This window comes from Nycticebus coucang, chromosome 2 (assembly GCF_027406575.1).
Source record: "Nycticebus coucang isolate mNycCou1 chromosome 2, mNycCou1.pri, whole genome shotgun sequence".
NCBI lineage: Eukaryota > Metazoa > Chordata > Mammalia > Primates > Lorisidae > Nycticebus > Nycticebus coucang.
This window is the reverse complement of record NC_069781.1, coordinates 43,008,718-43,025,682: the sequence shown is the minus strand read 5'-3', so window position 1 is coordinate 43,025,682 and position 16,965 is coordinate 43,008,718. Positions and strand designations below refer to the sequence as shown.

The window sequence follows — 16,965 nt, the reverse complement described above, 5'->3', positions numbered from 1 at the left end:
CCAATCTAAGATCCTGAAGAGACAGAGAAAACTGAGTTTGACCAGTTTGGCAGCAAACTTTAATTACAAGAAAATAAATGAAAAAAAATAAAAAAGAAAATAAAGGGACTCTGAATACAATCTTTGCCTTGTGGAGATAATTTACGTAAATTAAGACTGCTAGAGATTCTCTTCCTGGGCTATATTTTGTTAACAGAAATTTCTCAGCAAATTTGGGTAGAAACAGATGTGATCTGTGCATATTAGGAGAAGAAAGATTTATCTGAAGTTGTCTCTCAGATATTAGGCAAAAAGGAGTGAAACATAAAACACTCTGAGCTCCTACAGTCAAAGAGAGGTTCAATAATGTCATGCAAGAAGGGCCTGGGCGTCAGTAATTTTCTAAACTGGCAGATGGGTTTCTAATTTGGATGCCAATGAAGAAGTGACTTTTCCTCACTGTAATACTCCTCATTACACAATGGAACAGAAAACAGCATAGGTAGCATATACAAATTGAAACTGGTCTGCATATCAACAAAGAAAGAAGTAGTTTTTCACCAAATTTTAATTTTTATTGCTTATTTTTCAGAATAAACAATGTTTAATGACGTAATAGGCATTTATTCTTGGTTCTAGGTGATTTAGCACAGCTACCCTCTTCATTTTAAAGCATTCATGTTCTATCCTCAGTCACCTCAGAAAGCCCCATCCCAATGCACATCAGTTTGGAAACTGTTGTGTGAGACCACTGAACACGTCTATGCTTACCAAGTGACCATCTACTAAGGAACCTTTTATGTGCACAGAACCATAACATATATCACTTTCTTCTGCCATCAAGGAGTGAAGCATCTCTGAAATACCAGATTCCTCACAGCAGCCTTCACGTCCTTGTTCCTCAGGCTGTAGATGATGGGGTTCAGCATGGGAGTCAACACTCCATAGAAAAGGGAGATGAGCTTGTCTGAAACGTCCTGCTTGTCTGCCCCCAGGGGGTCCTTGGATTTGGGCTTTGCATACATGAAAAGAATAGTGCCATAAAAAATGACCACCACAGTAAGATGAGCAGAGCAGGTGGAAAAGGCCTTTTTTCTCCCCTCAGCTGAGGGTATCTTTAAGATGGTGGTGAGTATGAAGATGTAGGAGATAAAGATGAACAGAACTGGGAGGCCCAGGAAGATCACATTGGCCACCCCCATGCTGATCACATTGATGGAGATGTCAGCACAGGCCAACTTTAGAACTGCCAGGATCTCACAGGTAAAATGATTAATGATGTTGTCCCCACAGAAGGGTAACTGTACCGCAAGTGAGATCTGTACCAAAGAGTTGGTTCCACCAGCCACCCAGGAGCCAGCAGCCATGGGCACATAAGCAGACTTGTTCATGACCACGGGGTACCTAAGGGGGTTGCAGATAGCCACATAGCGATCAAATGCCATCATACCCAAGAGCACGCATTCTGTGGCTCCCATGGCAAAGGAGAGGAACATCTGCACAGCACATGCTGAGAAGGAGATGGTTTTCTTGGGAGTGAGGAAGCCGTCCAGGACCAGAGGAATGGAAGAGGTTGTGTAGCAAATGTCCAGGAAAGAGAGGTTCCCCAGGAAAAAGTACATGGGCGTGTGCAGGTGGGAGGTGAGGGCAGTCACCAGGATGAGGACCCCATTGCCCAGCAAGATCACCAAGTACATCAGCAGAATGAGCACAAAGAAAGTCTTCTCCAGCCTTGGCTGATCTGACAGCCCCATCAAGACAAATTCCGCGCCAGCAGATTCGTTGGCCACTTCCATTGTAATTCTGACTTCCCCTCTTAGGCCAACTGAAGATAGCAAACACATGTTTATAAAGACAGTATACAATGGAGTCTACAATGACATGTTTCTAGGCCTGATAATTAAATTTACCCTTTGAGATGCCTACTTGTAATGTGAGAATCTAAGGCAGTAGTTCTCAAACTTCCTGAAGCTGTGACCCTTTAGTACACTTCTTGTGGGTCATGACCCAAAGGTGTAGAACTGCTGATCTAAGAGATAAAATTCATTGCCTACAGAGGCTACATGGGGTATTTCAGGTCAAAAGGAGAAAAAGTAGACCCTGGAAGTCTAATGAAACTCTGTTACATGAAAGCATTTTAGTTAGATCAATAGTGTTAGCACATCAGAAGGGAGGGCCATATGTGAATGATTCTACAGAAGGACCATAAAAGAAGAACATGGAGGGTCCCTGCTGCAAATGCCATCACTGAGCAGGAAAGTGGGCCCCTCTGCCAGTCCTCCTGTTCTTGAATTGCAGACGGTCACAATCAGTGATGCTGGCCACTGACACCATCTCATTCACCTGGCCCTAATTCGGTGCTTATATGCATATAATAACTTTCTGATAATAATTTAGCTCCATAGGGAATCCTAAGCAGAGAGAATGCGATAAGCAGAGGTCAGGAGATTAGGGTCTGGTGAGCATTTATATTTGTTACTTGATTCCTGGTTTGTATTTCATTTCTGAGTTTGGCTGTTGACCTCCCTTAGTTGCACTGTTAAGAGGGAGTTTCTGGGCAATAGATCACAGAGACCCCGACAGAAGTGATTCCATATCCCCTTCCCACACCGCTGCTTTTGTCCACAGTACTGCAGTTTCCACAGTTGGCTCCAGACTCCTGAAGAGGCAGAGATAGAATCCAAGGACTAGTGTCCCTCATGCCTCCCAATGGAACATTATGACTGGATTCTGAGCTCTGGGAGCTGTTTTATGTCACAACCCCTGGGCCCTTCTATGTCTGAGTTGACTATTTATCCACTGCAATGCCATAGTAATGCTTTTTCTAAGAAAAGCTGACAATTTTCCCTAGTCTCAGAGAGGTTGCTCAAAGGAGGCAGAAAATGTCATGTAGAACTATAGATCCAGTACATTAGAGACAACCTCAAGCCTTGACTTCTCATGTTAAAGATGAGGAAACTGAAATTCAGAGAGGAACTCAGAGAGGACCACAACAAGGACAGATCCAGGTGGTTCCTCACCTTCTGTCCAGGGCTCCTTCCCTCATCACCGTGATTATATTCTTGCCCCTCCATTTGTGCCAGACCAAGTCCACTAAGGAGTAAAGAACTAAGAGGTCTTGGTCATCTTCACTTTCCCTAAGACACTCATGAAAAGTAGAGGTGTCACCTTTTTCTCTAAGAGATCTACCTTAAGGGGGGGAGTGCAGTGAAATCCCTGAGCTCCATGCATTGCATCTGTGACAATTACTCTATTGCTGGTTGGAGAAGATTGGGTAAGAGAAACTGGGCACAATTTGAAGCTATCCTCATACAAATATCAGAGGAGATAACTGTGACAATCACAAGTATTTGGGGGAAAATATCTGTTTTAAAGATATTAGTACTATGGACTGGAGAATCTAAGATTTGGCAAGAATGCTGTAAAGTAACTGGTCTTGCCTCCTCCCCCTCCACTCTGTGAATGCTCTCCACAAAACACAATTTTCCTCTCTCTCCTTTAAACACCTTGAAGAAGCTCACATCTCCCATTTCATTGCTGGACAGTGTTAATTGCTAGAAAGGTTTCACTACATTGAGCAGAAACATCCTTCTTCTAATGTCATCCCCCACTCCAGCCCCACTGTGCCCCATCCCCATACTGACCTAGTCTCCCAGAACATGCTCGCTCCCTTTCCCCTCTGGAAGACCTTCAGAGATATGGAAGCTATGACCAAGGTCCCATTCACAACTGCCTTTGCTCTATCTCTCCACCTACCTGAAGAAGGTTTGGCCAGCATAAGATGAGTCCATGATGGTGGCAGGCACTTACCTAGAGAGAAGATCTCTTGACAGGGAGGGTGCTGGTAGGACTCCAGGCTTAGGAAGTGATTGTTTCAATTGTCTGCAGTGACTGTCCCCAGCCTAGCCCTGTCTGTTGGGGCCACACAGAGAAACGTATAGCAAGTCCTGCTTAGTTGTCTCTCAAATCTAAGCAGTGCTTTCAGATTTCACAGGAAGAGAAAGGAAACTTATGGTTGGCTGCACATGGAGGGGCTCTACCTGCTCACTGTCCTGAGCGGCTCCAGGCCTGGTGAGGTAACAAAGGAAAGGAGCCCTCCAGGACCGTGCGCAGCCTGATGCTCAGGGAAGGCACCGTGAGCTCCTTGCCCCTCACCCTGCTCTCCAGAGGTCCTATCAAGGAGCCATGGAGCAGTTTAGAGCTCTGGTTGTTCAGGGGCTGGTTTTAATCCCAGAAGCAATTTAAAGTTTGATGAAAGGCCTCAGGAGTTTAGGCCTGTGTCCCACAAACCCAACTGCAGGCAGTTCTGTGTAAATTTTAACTCTCACAACAGAAGAAAGTTCTTTAGCTTAGAAAGTTCCCAACCTGTCCTTGCTGACCTTTCGGGAAGTAGAGGCAATAACTAAATTCTGACTGTGCTTTGACCATAATATTATGTCTGTCTGTGAGGGCTCTGCCACTTGTCTTTGAAAAGCTAAGTGTCAAAACAAGAGGGAAAAGGTTTGCCTTGGCCAAGACAGATACGTGGATCATCCTTCCAGGCCTTCCCTGCAGCCTCTCAGCATGTATCCACAGCTGACCAGACCTGGTTCCTGCCCTTAAAATCAGGGAGCTGCAATGGGCCACCACCAGGCACTGGAAAAAGAGCAGAAATTACAAAGGCAGGGCCTCTGACCTCCAGAAAGATTTTGATGACAGCTACACTCTGTGAGATATTTTCCAAGTGCCCCTAACTTGTATGGGAGCCAGGGAGCAGAGACAAGTCAGAGGAGGAAGGGCATGTGGGGGCCAATGTGGGAGACATTGTAGGAGAAGACATTATAGGGCTTAGGGATAGATCTGAGATAAAGAGCAAGGTGGACCAAGGACAGGATTTCAAAACTAAGAGCGAGACACAAAACAAAAAATAATCAGAGGAAAGAGGAAGAAGAAATTATTTAGCTAGTACAGGGGACTGGGGACTGAAGTGTTTTTTAACATTCTTTCAACTACCTCCTCATTCTGTGTCTATCCACAGTTACTGAGGATAAAGAGATAAGAAATCTTTTGTGTGGGTGGCCCCTGTGGCTCAAGGAGTAGGGCGCTGGCCCCATATACCAGAGGTGGTGGGTTCAAACCTGGCTCTGACCAAAAAAAATCCTGCAAAAGTAAAAATAAAATTAGAAAAAAAATGAAAATCATAAAAAAAAAAAGAAAGAAAGAAAAGAAATCTTTTGTGTAGGTTGGGTATGGTGGTTCAAGCCTGTAATCCCAGCACTGCACTTTGAATGGCTGAAGCAGAAAGACTGCTTGAAACCATGAGTTCAAGATCAGCCTGAGCAATATAGTGAGAAACCCCATCTCTACAAAAAAACAAAAAATTAGTCAAGCTTGATGGTGCATCGCTTCTCGGCCTTTTGGCTAAGATCAAGTGTGTGAAGCATGATGGTGCATGCCTGTAGTCGTAGACTGAAGCTTGAGCCCAGGCGTCCCAGGATGCAGTCAGCTGTGATGCTATGCTGTGATGACTTAAATCTGGGCATCAGAACAAAGTGCTGTCTCAAGAAAAAAAAAAGGCTTCTATTTATGGATTTCTTCTCTGGTAAGTTGTGATTCTCTGAGTCTTCCTCTCTGTCTCTCAAGTTTCAGAGAAAGTGATTTTCCCTATGACTTCACATCTCTCTAACATATACAAGAAGATTTGGGGTTTTTTTTGTTGTTGTTGTTCAGCTTCTCACTTGTTAGAATGGAGTGACAACTTCCAAGATCCCTAAATGCCAGACCAGAAACTGGAAGTCCCTCTTTACATTCTTAAAAATTATTGAGCATTCCAAGGGGGCAGAAGCAAGATGGCTGACTGGAGCCAGCTTTCCACAGAGGCTCCCGTCCAGAAGGAGAGTTAAAGGACAGAAGTTTAGCAAGTAACCTGGTGGATTAGAGCTGAGCCAAGAGAGAAGGTTGAAGAACGCACATCAACCCTGCTAAGGCGAGCTGCAACCCCAAGGATACAAACAAAAGGTACAAAATCCATCGCCAAGCAGATGGGAGTCCCCTCCCCCATGAGAATGTCTTGCAGTACTCCATACAAATAAGCGAGCAGAGTTCAAAGATCCTCCCATTTTATCCCACGTGAGAGACTGTCTGAAAACTGGACCTACTTCCCCTACTAGGGTAACATGGCACTCTCCTGCCAGGCATAAAACTGTATAAAGCTGTATATGTTCTCTACCTGCAATTCTGAACTCCCAGCACTCCCCTCCACTCTCACTCCGAGGTCTGGGGGCCTGTCCCCCAAGAGTCCAGATTCTTGGGTATTTTCTCAAGAGGTGTGGACAGGGCATGGACCGCTGTTGGTCAGTGCTGATTCTGTGGCACAGGAGTAAGGAGAGGATGGTCAGCTGAGAGGGAACCATACAGGAGTGGTGGTGCCCTGAGGCACAGAGCAGCAGCCACAGTGGCAACAATAGGGCTCACCCCCCTGGATATTCTGGAGTCACACCAGCTGTCTCTCTGGGCAACCAGAGGAGGCTGGGCATCTTCTCTGGTGGCAGCCACTGGTGGAACAGATCTGGTACGGAAATGCAGGCCCTGTGAGTAAAGGGTTTGCCTGAGGGGGTACTGGCTGGGTGGAGCGGGGACTAGAATACACACGCAGAGATGGCAACTCCCAGGGTGGGGCTGTCCCAGAGGACCGCTTTACTGAGCCTAAGATGCACCCGACCCTCAGGGCATCATAGCTGAGACAAAGGTGGGCAGGCAGAATCTAGAACTGACACCTAACCATGCCACCCCAATACAAACTGCAACCGAGACTGGGCAGCAGCACAGAAACAAATTCTGCAAAGTTGTTCTGTTCTGTCAGCAACACCAATCAGGGACAGGGCTGAAACTGAATGAACTTCCCCAGCCTCCATTAAGCACCTGAGGTTGTCTGGCCTCACCTCCCCCTGCTGGATAATGGCAGAGAGCAGTGGCCTGGATGAAAAGACATAGATCTCCCTGTGATTCAGGCAGGCGCAAACCCCTGGAGTATCTGCTCATTGAAGGGAACTGGGTCACAGCCCTGTGGAGTTATCAGGGACTGGGTGTGACAGAGGTGCAAGGTGGGGAAGGAGGCATCAATCTTCCCAGACTAAGCTATTTGCTGGGTGGGTCCTCCTGACCTCACGGAGCACCAGAGCGAGTCATACTTGAGTTGCCAGCAGACCCCTGTGATTTAGTTGCTGGAGAGCTTTTGAACTCTCCCACCTGAGATAGGTGCTGACTGAGACAATTGATTTGGACCTCTTAAACTGGGCCAATCACCTGAGGACTATCCAAGTGGTATCCTGGGTGTGTGATTGTGGGAAGGTTTGATTTTCCTTTTCCAATTGTTGCCTGTGGGGTGCAGGGTGACATAATTGTTGGTATTTCTCCACAGCTGAGACTTAAACTCAGAGTAATTGATTCACTAGGGTAGGACAAAAACCAGCTGAAAACAAGACAGAGCCACTTAGCCCCACCACACCAAACAGGTCCCCAGTTTCTTAGGCTGTAGCACTGTATGGGTCCTTGGGAAAGCTCTAGGGGAAAAGGTACAGGCACCAGTCCCAGCTTTTGGGCAAAGGGCTGGTTAAGCACTACTCCTGGAGTCCCCAACCCAACTTCTCTTATCTGCTCATCTAGTCAAATGGTGTAAAATAATCATGGGGCAGAATCAGTGGAAAAACTCTGGTAACATGAATAACCAAAGTAGATCAACACCCCCAAGGAAAGATATAGTGGACACAACTGAAGATCCCATTCATAAACAGATGGTCAAGATGTCAGTAATCAAATTCAGAATTTAGATTGCAAACAAGATTAATAGAATAGAGGAAAAGTTGGAATCAGAAATTCCAGGAGCATTTCAAAAGTTGTCTCAAGAATTCAACGTATTTAAAGACAAAATCACCAAAGATTTTGACACATTGAGACAAGAATTTGCAGCCCTCAAAGATCTGATAAATACAGTAGAATCACTCAGTAACAGAATGGAGCAAGCAGAAGAAAGAATTTCTGACATTGAAGACAAAGCTTTTGAACACTCCCAAACTCTGAAAGAGGAAGAGAAACGGAGAGCAAAACTGGATCGTTTTCACAGAGAGCTCTGGGATAATTCGAAGAAAACTCATATTTGCCTGATAGGAATCCCTGAAAGCAACAAAGTGGCTTCACAAGGTACAGAGGCTCTTCTTCATGAAATTATGAAAGAGATTTTTTCAGACATGCCAAGAGATTCTGAAATTCAGATAGCAGACAGTTTCAGAACCCCAGCATGACTTAACCCGAATAAGACATCCCCCAGGAACATCATAATTAACTTCACTAAAGTTAATATGAAGGAGAAAATTCTGAAAGCAGCCAAATGTAAGAAAACCATAACCTACAAGGGGAAGAATATTAGAATGACTGCAGATCCCTCTGCTGAAACCTTTCAAGCTAGAAGAGGGTGGTAATCAAATTTTAATCTCCTAAAACAAAATAACTTTCAACCCAGAATTCTGTACCCAGGTAAACCAAGTTTCATTTATGATGGGGAAATTAGGTATTTTAATGACATTCACATGTTGAAGAAATTTGCCATAACTAAACCAGCTCTCCAGGATATTCTCAGACCTATCCTCCATAATGACCAGCCCAATCCTCCACCACAAAAGTAAACTCACTTAGAAACTTTTGATCAAATTCCAACTTCCACAGTGGTGAAATGATAAAAAATGTCCATTGGATTTTTGAAAAACTCGATACCCAAAATTCTACCAGGCTTATCAATATTCTCAATTAATGTGAATGGTTTAAATTGTTCTCTAAAGAGGCACAGGTTGGCTGATTAAATACAAAAATTCAGGCCAGATATCTGCTGGATACAAGAATCTCATCTTACCTTAAAGGATAAATATAGACTCAGGGTGAAGGGATGGTCATCTATATTTCAGGCAAATGGAAATCAGAAAAAAGCAGGTGTTGTAATTCTATTTGCAGACACAATAGACTTTAAACCAACAAAAGTAAGGAAGGATAAGAATGGTCACTTCGTATTTATTTATTTATTTATTTTTATTGTTGGGGATTCATTGAGGGTACAATAAGCCAGGTTACACTGACTGCAATTGTTAGGCAAAGTCCCTCTTGCAATCATGTCTTAACCCCATGGTCACTTCATATTTTTTAAGGGTAATACTCAATATGATGAGATTTCAATTATTAATATTTATCCACCCAACAAGAATGCACCTCAATTTATAAGAGAAACTCTAACAGACATGAGCAACTTGATTTCCTCCAGCTCCACAATAGTCAGAGATTTCAACACTCCTTTGGCAGTGTTGGATAGATCCTCCAATAAGAAGCTGAGCAAAGAAATTTTCGACTTAAACCTAACCATCCAACATTTGGATTTAGCAGACATCTATAGAACATTTCATCCCAACAAAACTGAATACACATACTTCTCATCAGCCCACGGAACATATTCCAAAATCAATCACATCTTAGGTCAGAAGTATAACTTCAGTAAATTCAAAGGAATAGAAATTATTCCTTGCATTTTCTCGGACCATCATGGAATAAAAGTTGAACTCGGTAACAACAGGAATCTGCACACTCATACAAAAACATGGAAGTTAAATAACCTTATGCTGAATGATAGCTGGGTCATAGATGAGATTAAGAAGGAAATTACCAAATTTATGGAACAAAATGACAATGAAGACATGAATTATCAGAACCTCTGGGATACCGCAAAGGCAGTCCTAAGAGGGAAATTTATAGCACTGCAAGCCTTCCTCAAGAGAACAGAAAGAGAGGAAGTTAACAACCTAATGGGACATCTCAAGCAACTGGAAAAGGAAGAACATTCCAACCCCAAACCCAGTAGAAGAAAAGAAATAACCAAAATTAGAGCAGAATTAAATTAAATTGAAAACAAAAGGATTATACAACAGATTGATAAATCAATAAGTTGGTTTTTTGAAAAGGTCAATAAAACAGATAAACCTTTGGCTAACCTAACCAGGAAAAAAAGAGTAAAATCTCTAATTTCATCAATCAGAATTGACAAAGACGAAATAACAGCAGACTCCTCAGAAATTCAAAAAATCCTTAAGGAATATTGTAAGAAACTTTATTCTCAGACATATGAAAATCTGAAGGAAATTGACCAATACTTGGAAGCACGTCACCTTCCAAGACTTAGCCAGAATCAAGTGGAAATGTTGAACAGGCATATATAAAGTTCTGAAAGACCATCAACTATATAAAATCTTTCTAAAAAGAAAAGCCCAGGACTTGATGGCTTCACATCAGAATTCTACCAAACCTTTAAAGAGAAAGTAGTGCCTATATTACTCAACCTTTCCCAAAATATAGAAAAAGAAGGATACTACCCAACACATTCTATGAAGCAAACATCACCTTGATCCCCACACCAGGTAAAGACCCAATAACAAAAGAGAATTATAGACCAATACTACTAATGAACATTGATGCAAAAATATTCAACAAGATCCTAACAAACAGAATCCGGCAACACATTAAGCAAATTATACACCAATTATGACCAAGTGGGTTTTATCCCAGGGTCTAAAGGCTGGTTCAATATATGTAAATCTATAAATATAATTCAGCACATAAACAAATTAAAAACAAAGACCATATGGTTCTCTCAATTGATGCAGAAAAAGCTTTTTTTTTTTTTTTTTTTACTTTTTTGTCCATTCTTTTTTTTTTTTATTTTTTTTTTTTTTATTAAACCATAGCTGTGTACATTAGTATGATCGTGGGGCACCATACACTTGGTTCATAGATCATTTGACACATTTTCATCACATTAGTTAACATGGCTTTTGTAGCATTTTCTTAGTTATTTTGCTAAGACCTTTACATTCTACATTTACTAGGATTCACATATACCCTTGTAAGATGCACCGCAGGTGTAATCCCATTAATCCCCCTCCTTCCCCCTCCATCCCCCCTCCCTCCCTATTCTTAGTTTATAACTGGGATATAGCTTTCATGTGAAGGTCCTACATTAGTTTCATAATAAGGGTGAGTACATTGGGTACTTTTTCTTCCATTCTTGAGACACTTTACTAAGAAGAATATGTTCCAGCTCCATCCATGTAAACGTGAAAGAGGTAAAGTCTCCATCTTTCTTTAAGGCTTTTGATAATATTCAGCATCCCTTCATGATCAGAACACTTAAGAAAATTGGTATAGAAGGGACATTTCTTAAACTGATAGAAGCCATCTACAGCAAACCGACAGCCAATGGAGTATTGAATGGAGTTAAACTGAAATCATTTCCACTCAGATCAGGAACCAAGCAAGGTTGGCCATTGTCTCCACTGCTCTTTAACATTGTAATGGAAGTTTTAGCCATCACAATTAGGGAACAAAAGGCAATCAAATGTATCCATATAGGGTCGGAAGAGATCAAACTTTCCCTCTTCACAGATGATATGATTGTATATCTCAAAATCACCAGAGATTCTACTACAAAACTCTCAGAAGTGATCAAGGAATTCAGCAGCTTCTCAGGTTGCAAAATCAACACTCATAAATCTGTAGCCTTTATATATACCAACAGTAGTCAAGCTGAAAAAACAGTCAAGGACTCTATTCCGTTCACAGTAGTGCCAAATATGATGAAATATTTCAGAGTTTATCTAACAAAGTACATGAAAGATCTCTATAAAGAGAACTGTGAAATTCTGAGAAAAGAAATAGCTGAAAATGTTAACAAATGGAAAAACATACCATGCTCATGGCTGGGAAGAATCAACATTGTTAAAATGTCCATACTACCGTAAGCAATGTATAATTTTAATGCAATCCCTATTAAAGCTTCACTCTCATACTTGAAAGATCTCAAAAAAATAAGACTTCATTTTATATGGAATCAGAAAAAACCTCAAATAGCCAAGACATTACTCAGAAATAAAAACAAAGCAGGAGGAATCACACTACCAGACCTCAGACTGTACTATAAATCAATAGTGATCAAAACAGCATGATACTGACACAAAAACAGAGAGGTAGATGTCTGGAACAGAATAGAGAACCAAGAGATTAACCCACATACTTATCATTATTTGATCTTTGACAAGCGAATTAAAAACATTCAGTGGGGAAAAGATTCCCTATTTAACAAATGGTGCTGGGTGAACTGGCTGGCGACCTGTAGAAGACTGAAACTGGACCAATACCTTTCACCATTAACTAAGATAGACTCTCACTGGATCAAAGATTTAAACTTAAGACATGAAACTATAAAAATACTAGAAGAAATTGCATGGAAAACTTTTGAACCTCCTCATAAAATATTTTATGAGGAGGACCCCCTGGGCAATTGAAGCAACATAAAAAATACACTACTGGGACCTGATCAAATTAAAAAGCTTCTGCACAGGCCAACTAGACAGTAAAGCAAGCAGACAGCCCTCAGAATGAGAGAAGATATTTGCAGGTTATGTCTCCAACAAAGGTTTAATAACCAGAATCCAAGAACTCAAACGTATTAGCAAGAAAAGAACAAGTGATCTCATCTCAGGCTGGGCAAGTGACTTGAAGGGAAACTTCTCTGAAGAAGACAGGCGCACAGCCTACAGACATATGAAAAAATGCTCATCATCCTTAATCATCAGACAAATGCAAATCAAAACTACTTTGAGATATCATCTAACTCCAGTAAGATTAGTCCATATCACAAAATCCCCAAACCAGGGATGTTGGAGTGGATGTGGAGAAAAGGGAACACTTCTACACTGCTTGCAGGAATGCAAACTAATACGTTCCTTTTGGAAAGATGTTTGGAGAACACTTAGAGATCTAAAAATAGACCTGCCATTCGATCCTACAATTCCTCTAGTAGGTATATATCCAGAAGAACAAAAATCACATTATAACAAAGATATTTGTACCAGAATGTTTATTGCAGCCCAATTCATAATTGCTAAATCATGAAAGAAGCCCAAGTGCCCATCAACCCACGAATGGATTAATAAATTGTGGTATATGTATACCATGGAATATTATGCAGCCTTAAGGAAAGATGGAGACTTTACCTCTTTCATGTTTACATGGATGGATCTGGAGCATATTCTTCTTAGCAAAGTATCTCAAGAATGGAAGTAAAAGTATCCCATGTACTCAGCCCTACTATGAAACTAATTTATAGATTTTCATATGAAAGCTATAACCCAATTATAAGCTAAGAATATGGGAAAAGGGGAAAGGGAGGGGAGGGGAGGGGGGAGGATGGGTGGAGGGAGGGTAATTGGTGGGACCACACCTACAGTGCATCTTACAAGGACACATGTGAAACTTAGTAAATGTAGAATATAAATGTCTTAACACAATAACTAAGAAAATGCCGGGAAGGCTATGTTAACAAGTCTGATGAAAAGAGGTCAAATTATATATAAAAACAGTATATGGTGCCCCATGATTGCATTAATGTACACAGCTATGATTTAATAAAAAAAATTATTGAGCATTCCAAAGAGGTTTTGTTTATATAGATTATATCTATCAATAGTCACCATATTAGAAATTAAAATTGAAAAATTATTCTTATATTTAGAATTAACAATATTAAAAAATTTTTTTGAGACAGAGTCTCACTATGTCACCCTGGGTAGAGTGCCCAGGCATCACAGCTCACAGCAACCTCAATCTCTTGGGCTTAAGCGATTCTCTTTCCTCAGCCTCCCAAGTAGGTGGGACTACAGGAGCTGCCACAATGCCCGGCTATTTTTGTTGTTGTTGTTGTCATTGTTGTTTAGCAGGCCCGAGTTGGATTCGAATCTGCCAGCCTCAGTCTATGTGGCTGGCGCCCTAGTGGCTGAGCTACAAGCACTAAGCCAGCAATAATAAATATATTACATCTTTTTTTTTTTTTGTAGAGACAGAGTTTCACTTTATTGCCCTCAGTAGAGTGCCGTGGCATCACACAGCTCACAGCAACCTCCAACTCCCGGGCTTAGGCGATTCTCCTGCCTCAGCCTCCCGAGTAGCTGGGACTACAGGCACCTGCCACAACACCCGGCTATTTTTTTGTTGCAGTTTGGCCGGGGCTGGGTTTGAACCCGCCACCCTTGGTATATGGGGCTGGCACCCTGCTCACTGAGCCACAGGCACCACCCAATATATTACCACATAGCATAAATCACATTTTAAAAAATAACTATAATTTCCAAAACAAAATATAGGGGAAGAATAACTTTGGTTTACATTTTTCTTGCTACTTTTTTTTTTTTTTTTTTGAGACAGACTAGAGTGCCATAGTGTCAGCCTCACTCACAGCAGTTTCAAACTCCTGGGCTCAAGTGATCTTCCTGACTCAACCTCCCAAGAAGCTGGGACAACAGATGCCCACCAAAAAGCCCAACTAATTTTTCTCATTTTTAAGAGACAGGTTCTCATTCTTGCTCAAACTGGTCTAGTTTCAAACTCCTCTACTAAGGGATCCTCCTGCCTCAGCCTCCCAGAGTGCTAGAATTACCAGGATGAGCCCTGGTACCAGCCCATTGTTTTTTTTTTTTTTTTTTTTTTTTTATTGTTGGACATTCATTGAGGGTAAAATAAACCAGGTTACATTGATTGCAATTGTTAGGTAAAGTCCCTCTTGCAATCATGTCTTGCCCCCATAAAGTGTGACACACACCAAGGCCCCACCCCCCTCCCTCTGTCCCTCTTTCCGCTTCCCCCCCATAACCTTAATTGTCATTAATTGTCCTCATATCAAAATTGAGTACATAGGATTCATGCTTCTCCATTCTTGTGATGCTTTACTAAGAATAATGTCTTCCACTTCCATCCAGGTTAATACGAAGGATGTAAAGCCTCCATTATTTTTAATGGCTGAATAGTATTCCATGGTATACATATACCACAGCTTGTTAATCCATTCCTGGGTTGGTGGGCATTTAGGCTGTTTCCACATTTTGGCGATTGTAAATTCAGCTGCAATAAACAGTCTAGTGCAAGTGTACTTATGATAAAAAGATTTTTTTCCTTCTGGATAGATGCCCAGTAATGGGATTGCAGGATCAAATGGGAGGTCTAGGTTGAGTGCTTTGAGGTTTCTCCATACTTCCTTCCAGAAAGGTTGTACTAGTTTGCAGTCCCACCAGCAGTGTAAAAGTGTTCCCTTCTCTCCACATCCACGCCAGCATCTGCAGTTTTGAGATTTTGTGATGTGGGCCATTCTCACTGGGGTTAGATGATATCTCAGGGTTGTTTTGATTTGCATTTCTCTAATATATAGAGATGATGAACATTTTTTCATGTGTTTGTTAGCCATTCGTCTGTCATCTTTAGAGAAAGTTCTATTCATGTCTCTTGCCCATTGATATATGGGATTGTTGGCTTTTCTCATGTGAATTAATTTGAGTTCTCTATATATGCTAGTTATCAAGCTTTTGTCTGATTGAAAATATGCAAATATCCTTTCCCATTGTGTAGGTTGTCTCTTTGCTTTGGTTATTGTCTCCTTAGCTGTACAGAAGCTTTTCAGTTTAATGAAGTCCCATTTGTTTATTTTTGTTGTTGTTGCTATTGCCCTGGCAGTCTTCTTCATGAAGTCTTTCCCCAGGCCAATATCTTCCAGTGTTTTTCCTATGCTTTCTTTGAGGATTTTTATTGTTTCATGCCTTAAATTTAAGTCCTTTATCCATCTTGAATCAATTTTTGTGAGTGGGGAAAGGTGTGGGTCCAGTTTCAGTCTTTTACATGTAGACATCAGTTCTCCCAACACCATTTATTGAATAGGGAGTCTTTCCCCCAAGGTATGTTCTTGTTTGGTTTTTCGAAGATTAGGTGGTTATAAGATGTTAGTTTCATTTCTTGGTTTTCAATTCGATTCCAAGTGTCTATGTCTCTGTTTTTGTGCCAGTACCATGCTGTCTTGACCACTATGGCTTTGTAGTACAGACTAAAATCTGGTATGCTGATGCCCCCAGCTTTATTTTTATTACTAAGAACTGCCTTAGCTATATGGGGTTTTTTCCGGTTCCATACAAAATGCAGAATCATTTTTTCCAAATCTTGAAAGTACAATGTTGGTATTTTGATAGGAATGGCATTGAATAGGTAGATTGCTTTGGGAAGTATAGACATTTTAACAATGTTGATTCTTCCCATCCATGAGCATGGTATGTTCTTCCATTTGTTAATATCCTCTGCTATTTCCTTTCTGAGGATTTCATAGTTTTCTTTATAGAGGTCCTTCACCTCCTTCGTTAGGTATATTCCTAGGTATTTCATTTCTTTGAAACTATGGTGAAGGGAGTTGTGTCCTTAATTAGCTTCTCATCTTGACTGTTATTGGTGTATACAAAGGCTACTGACTTGTGGACATTGATTTTATATCCTGAAACATTACTGTATTTTTTGATGACTTCTAGGAGTCTTGTGGTTGAGTCTCTGGGGTTCTCTAAGTATAAGATCATGTCATCAGCAAAGAGGGAGAGTTTGACCTCCTCTGCTCCCATTTGGATTCCCTTTATTTCCTTGTCTTGCCTAATTGTATTGGCTAGAACTTCCAGCACTATGTTGAATAGTAAAGGTGACAGAGGACAACCTTGTCTGGTTCCAGTTCTAAGAGGAAAAGCTTTCAGTTTTACTCCATTCAGTAAAATATTGGCTGTGGGTTTGTCATAGATAGCTTCAATCAGTTTTAGAAATGTGCCACCTATGCCTATACTCTTCAGTGTTCTAATTAGAAAAGGATACTGGATTTTATCAAATGCTTTTTCTGCATCTATTGAGAGGATCATGTGATCTTTATTTTTGCCTCTGTTAATATGGTGGATAACGTTTATGGACTTGCGTATGTTAAACCAGCCTTGCATCCCTGGGATGAAGCCTACTTGATCATGATGAATGACTTTTTGATGATAAACTGTAATCTATTGGCTAGGATTTTGTTGAGAATTTTTGCATCTATATTCATGAATGAGATTGGTCTGAAATTCTCCTTTTTGT

General features: G+C 41.2%; 1 protein-coding gene across 1 annotated transcript; it reads right to left on the bottom strand.

The window, feature by feature from the left end:
- Positions 1–818: 818 nt before the first annotated feature.
- Positions 819–1,775, bottom strand: LOC128596375 (olfactory receptor 13C7-like). The gene has a single exon (XM_053606033.1). The coding sequence runs from the start codon at positions 1,773–1,775 to the stop codon at positions 819–821; it is 957 nt and encodes a 318-aa protein (XP_053462008.1).
- Positions 1,776–16,965: the final 15,190 nt, after the last annotated feature.

Coding starts and splice junctions, on each gene's coding strand:
- LOC128596375 (XM_053606033.1), bottom strand. CDS start 1,775: ATGGAAGTGGCCAACGAATCTGCTGGCGCGGAATTTGTCTTGATGGGG.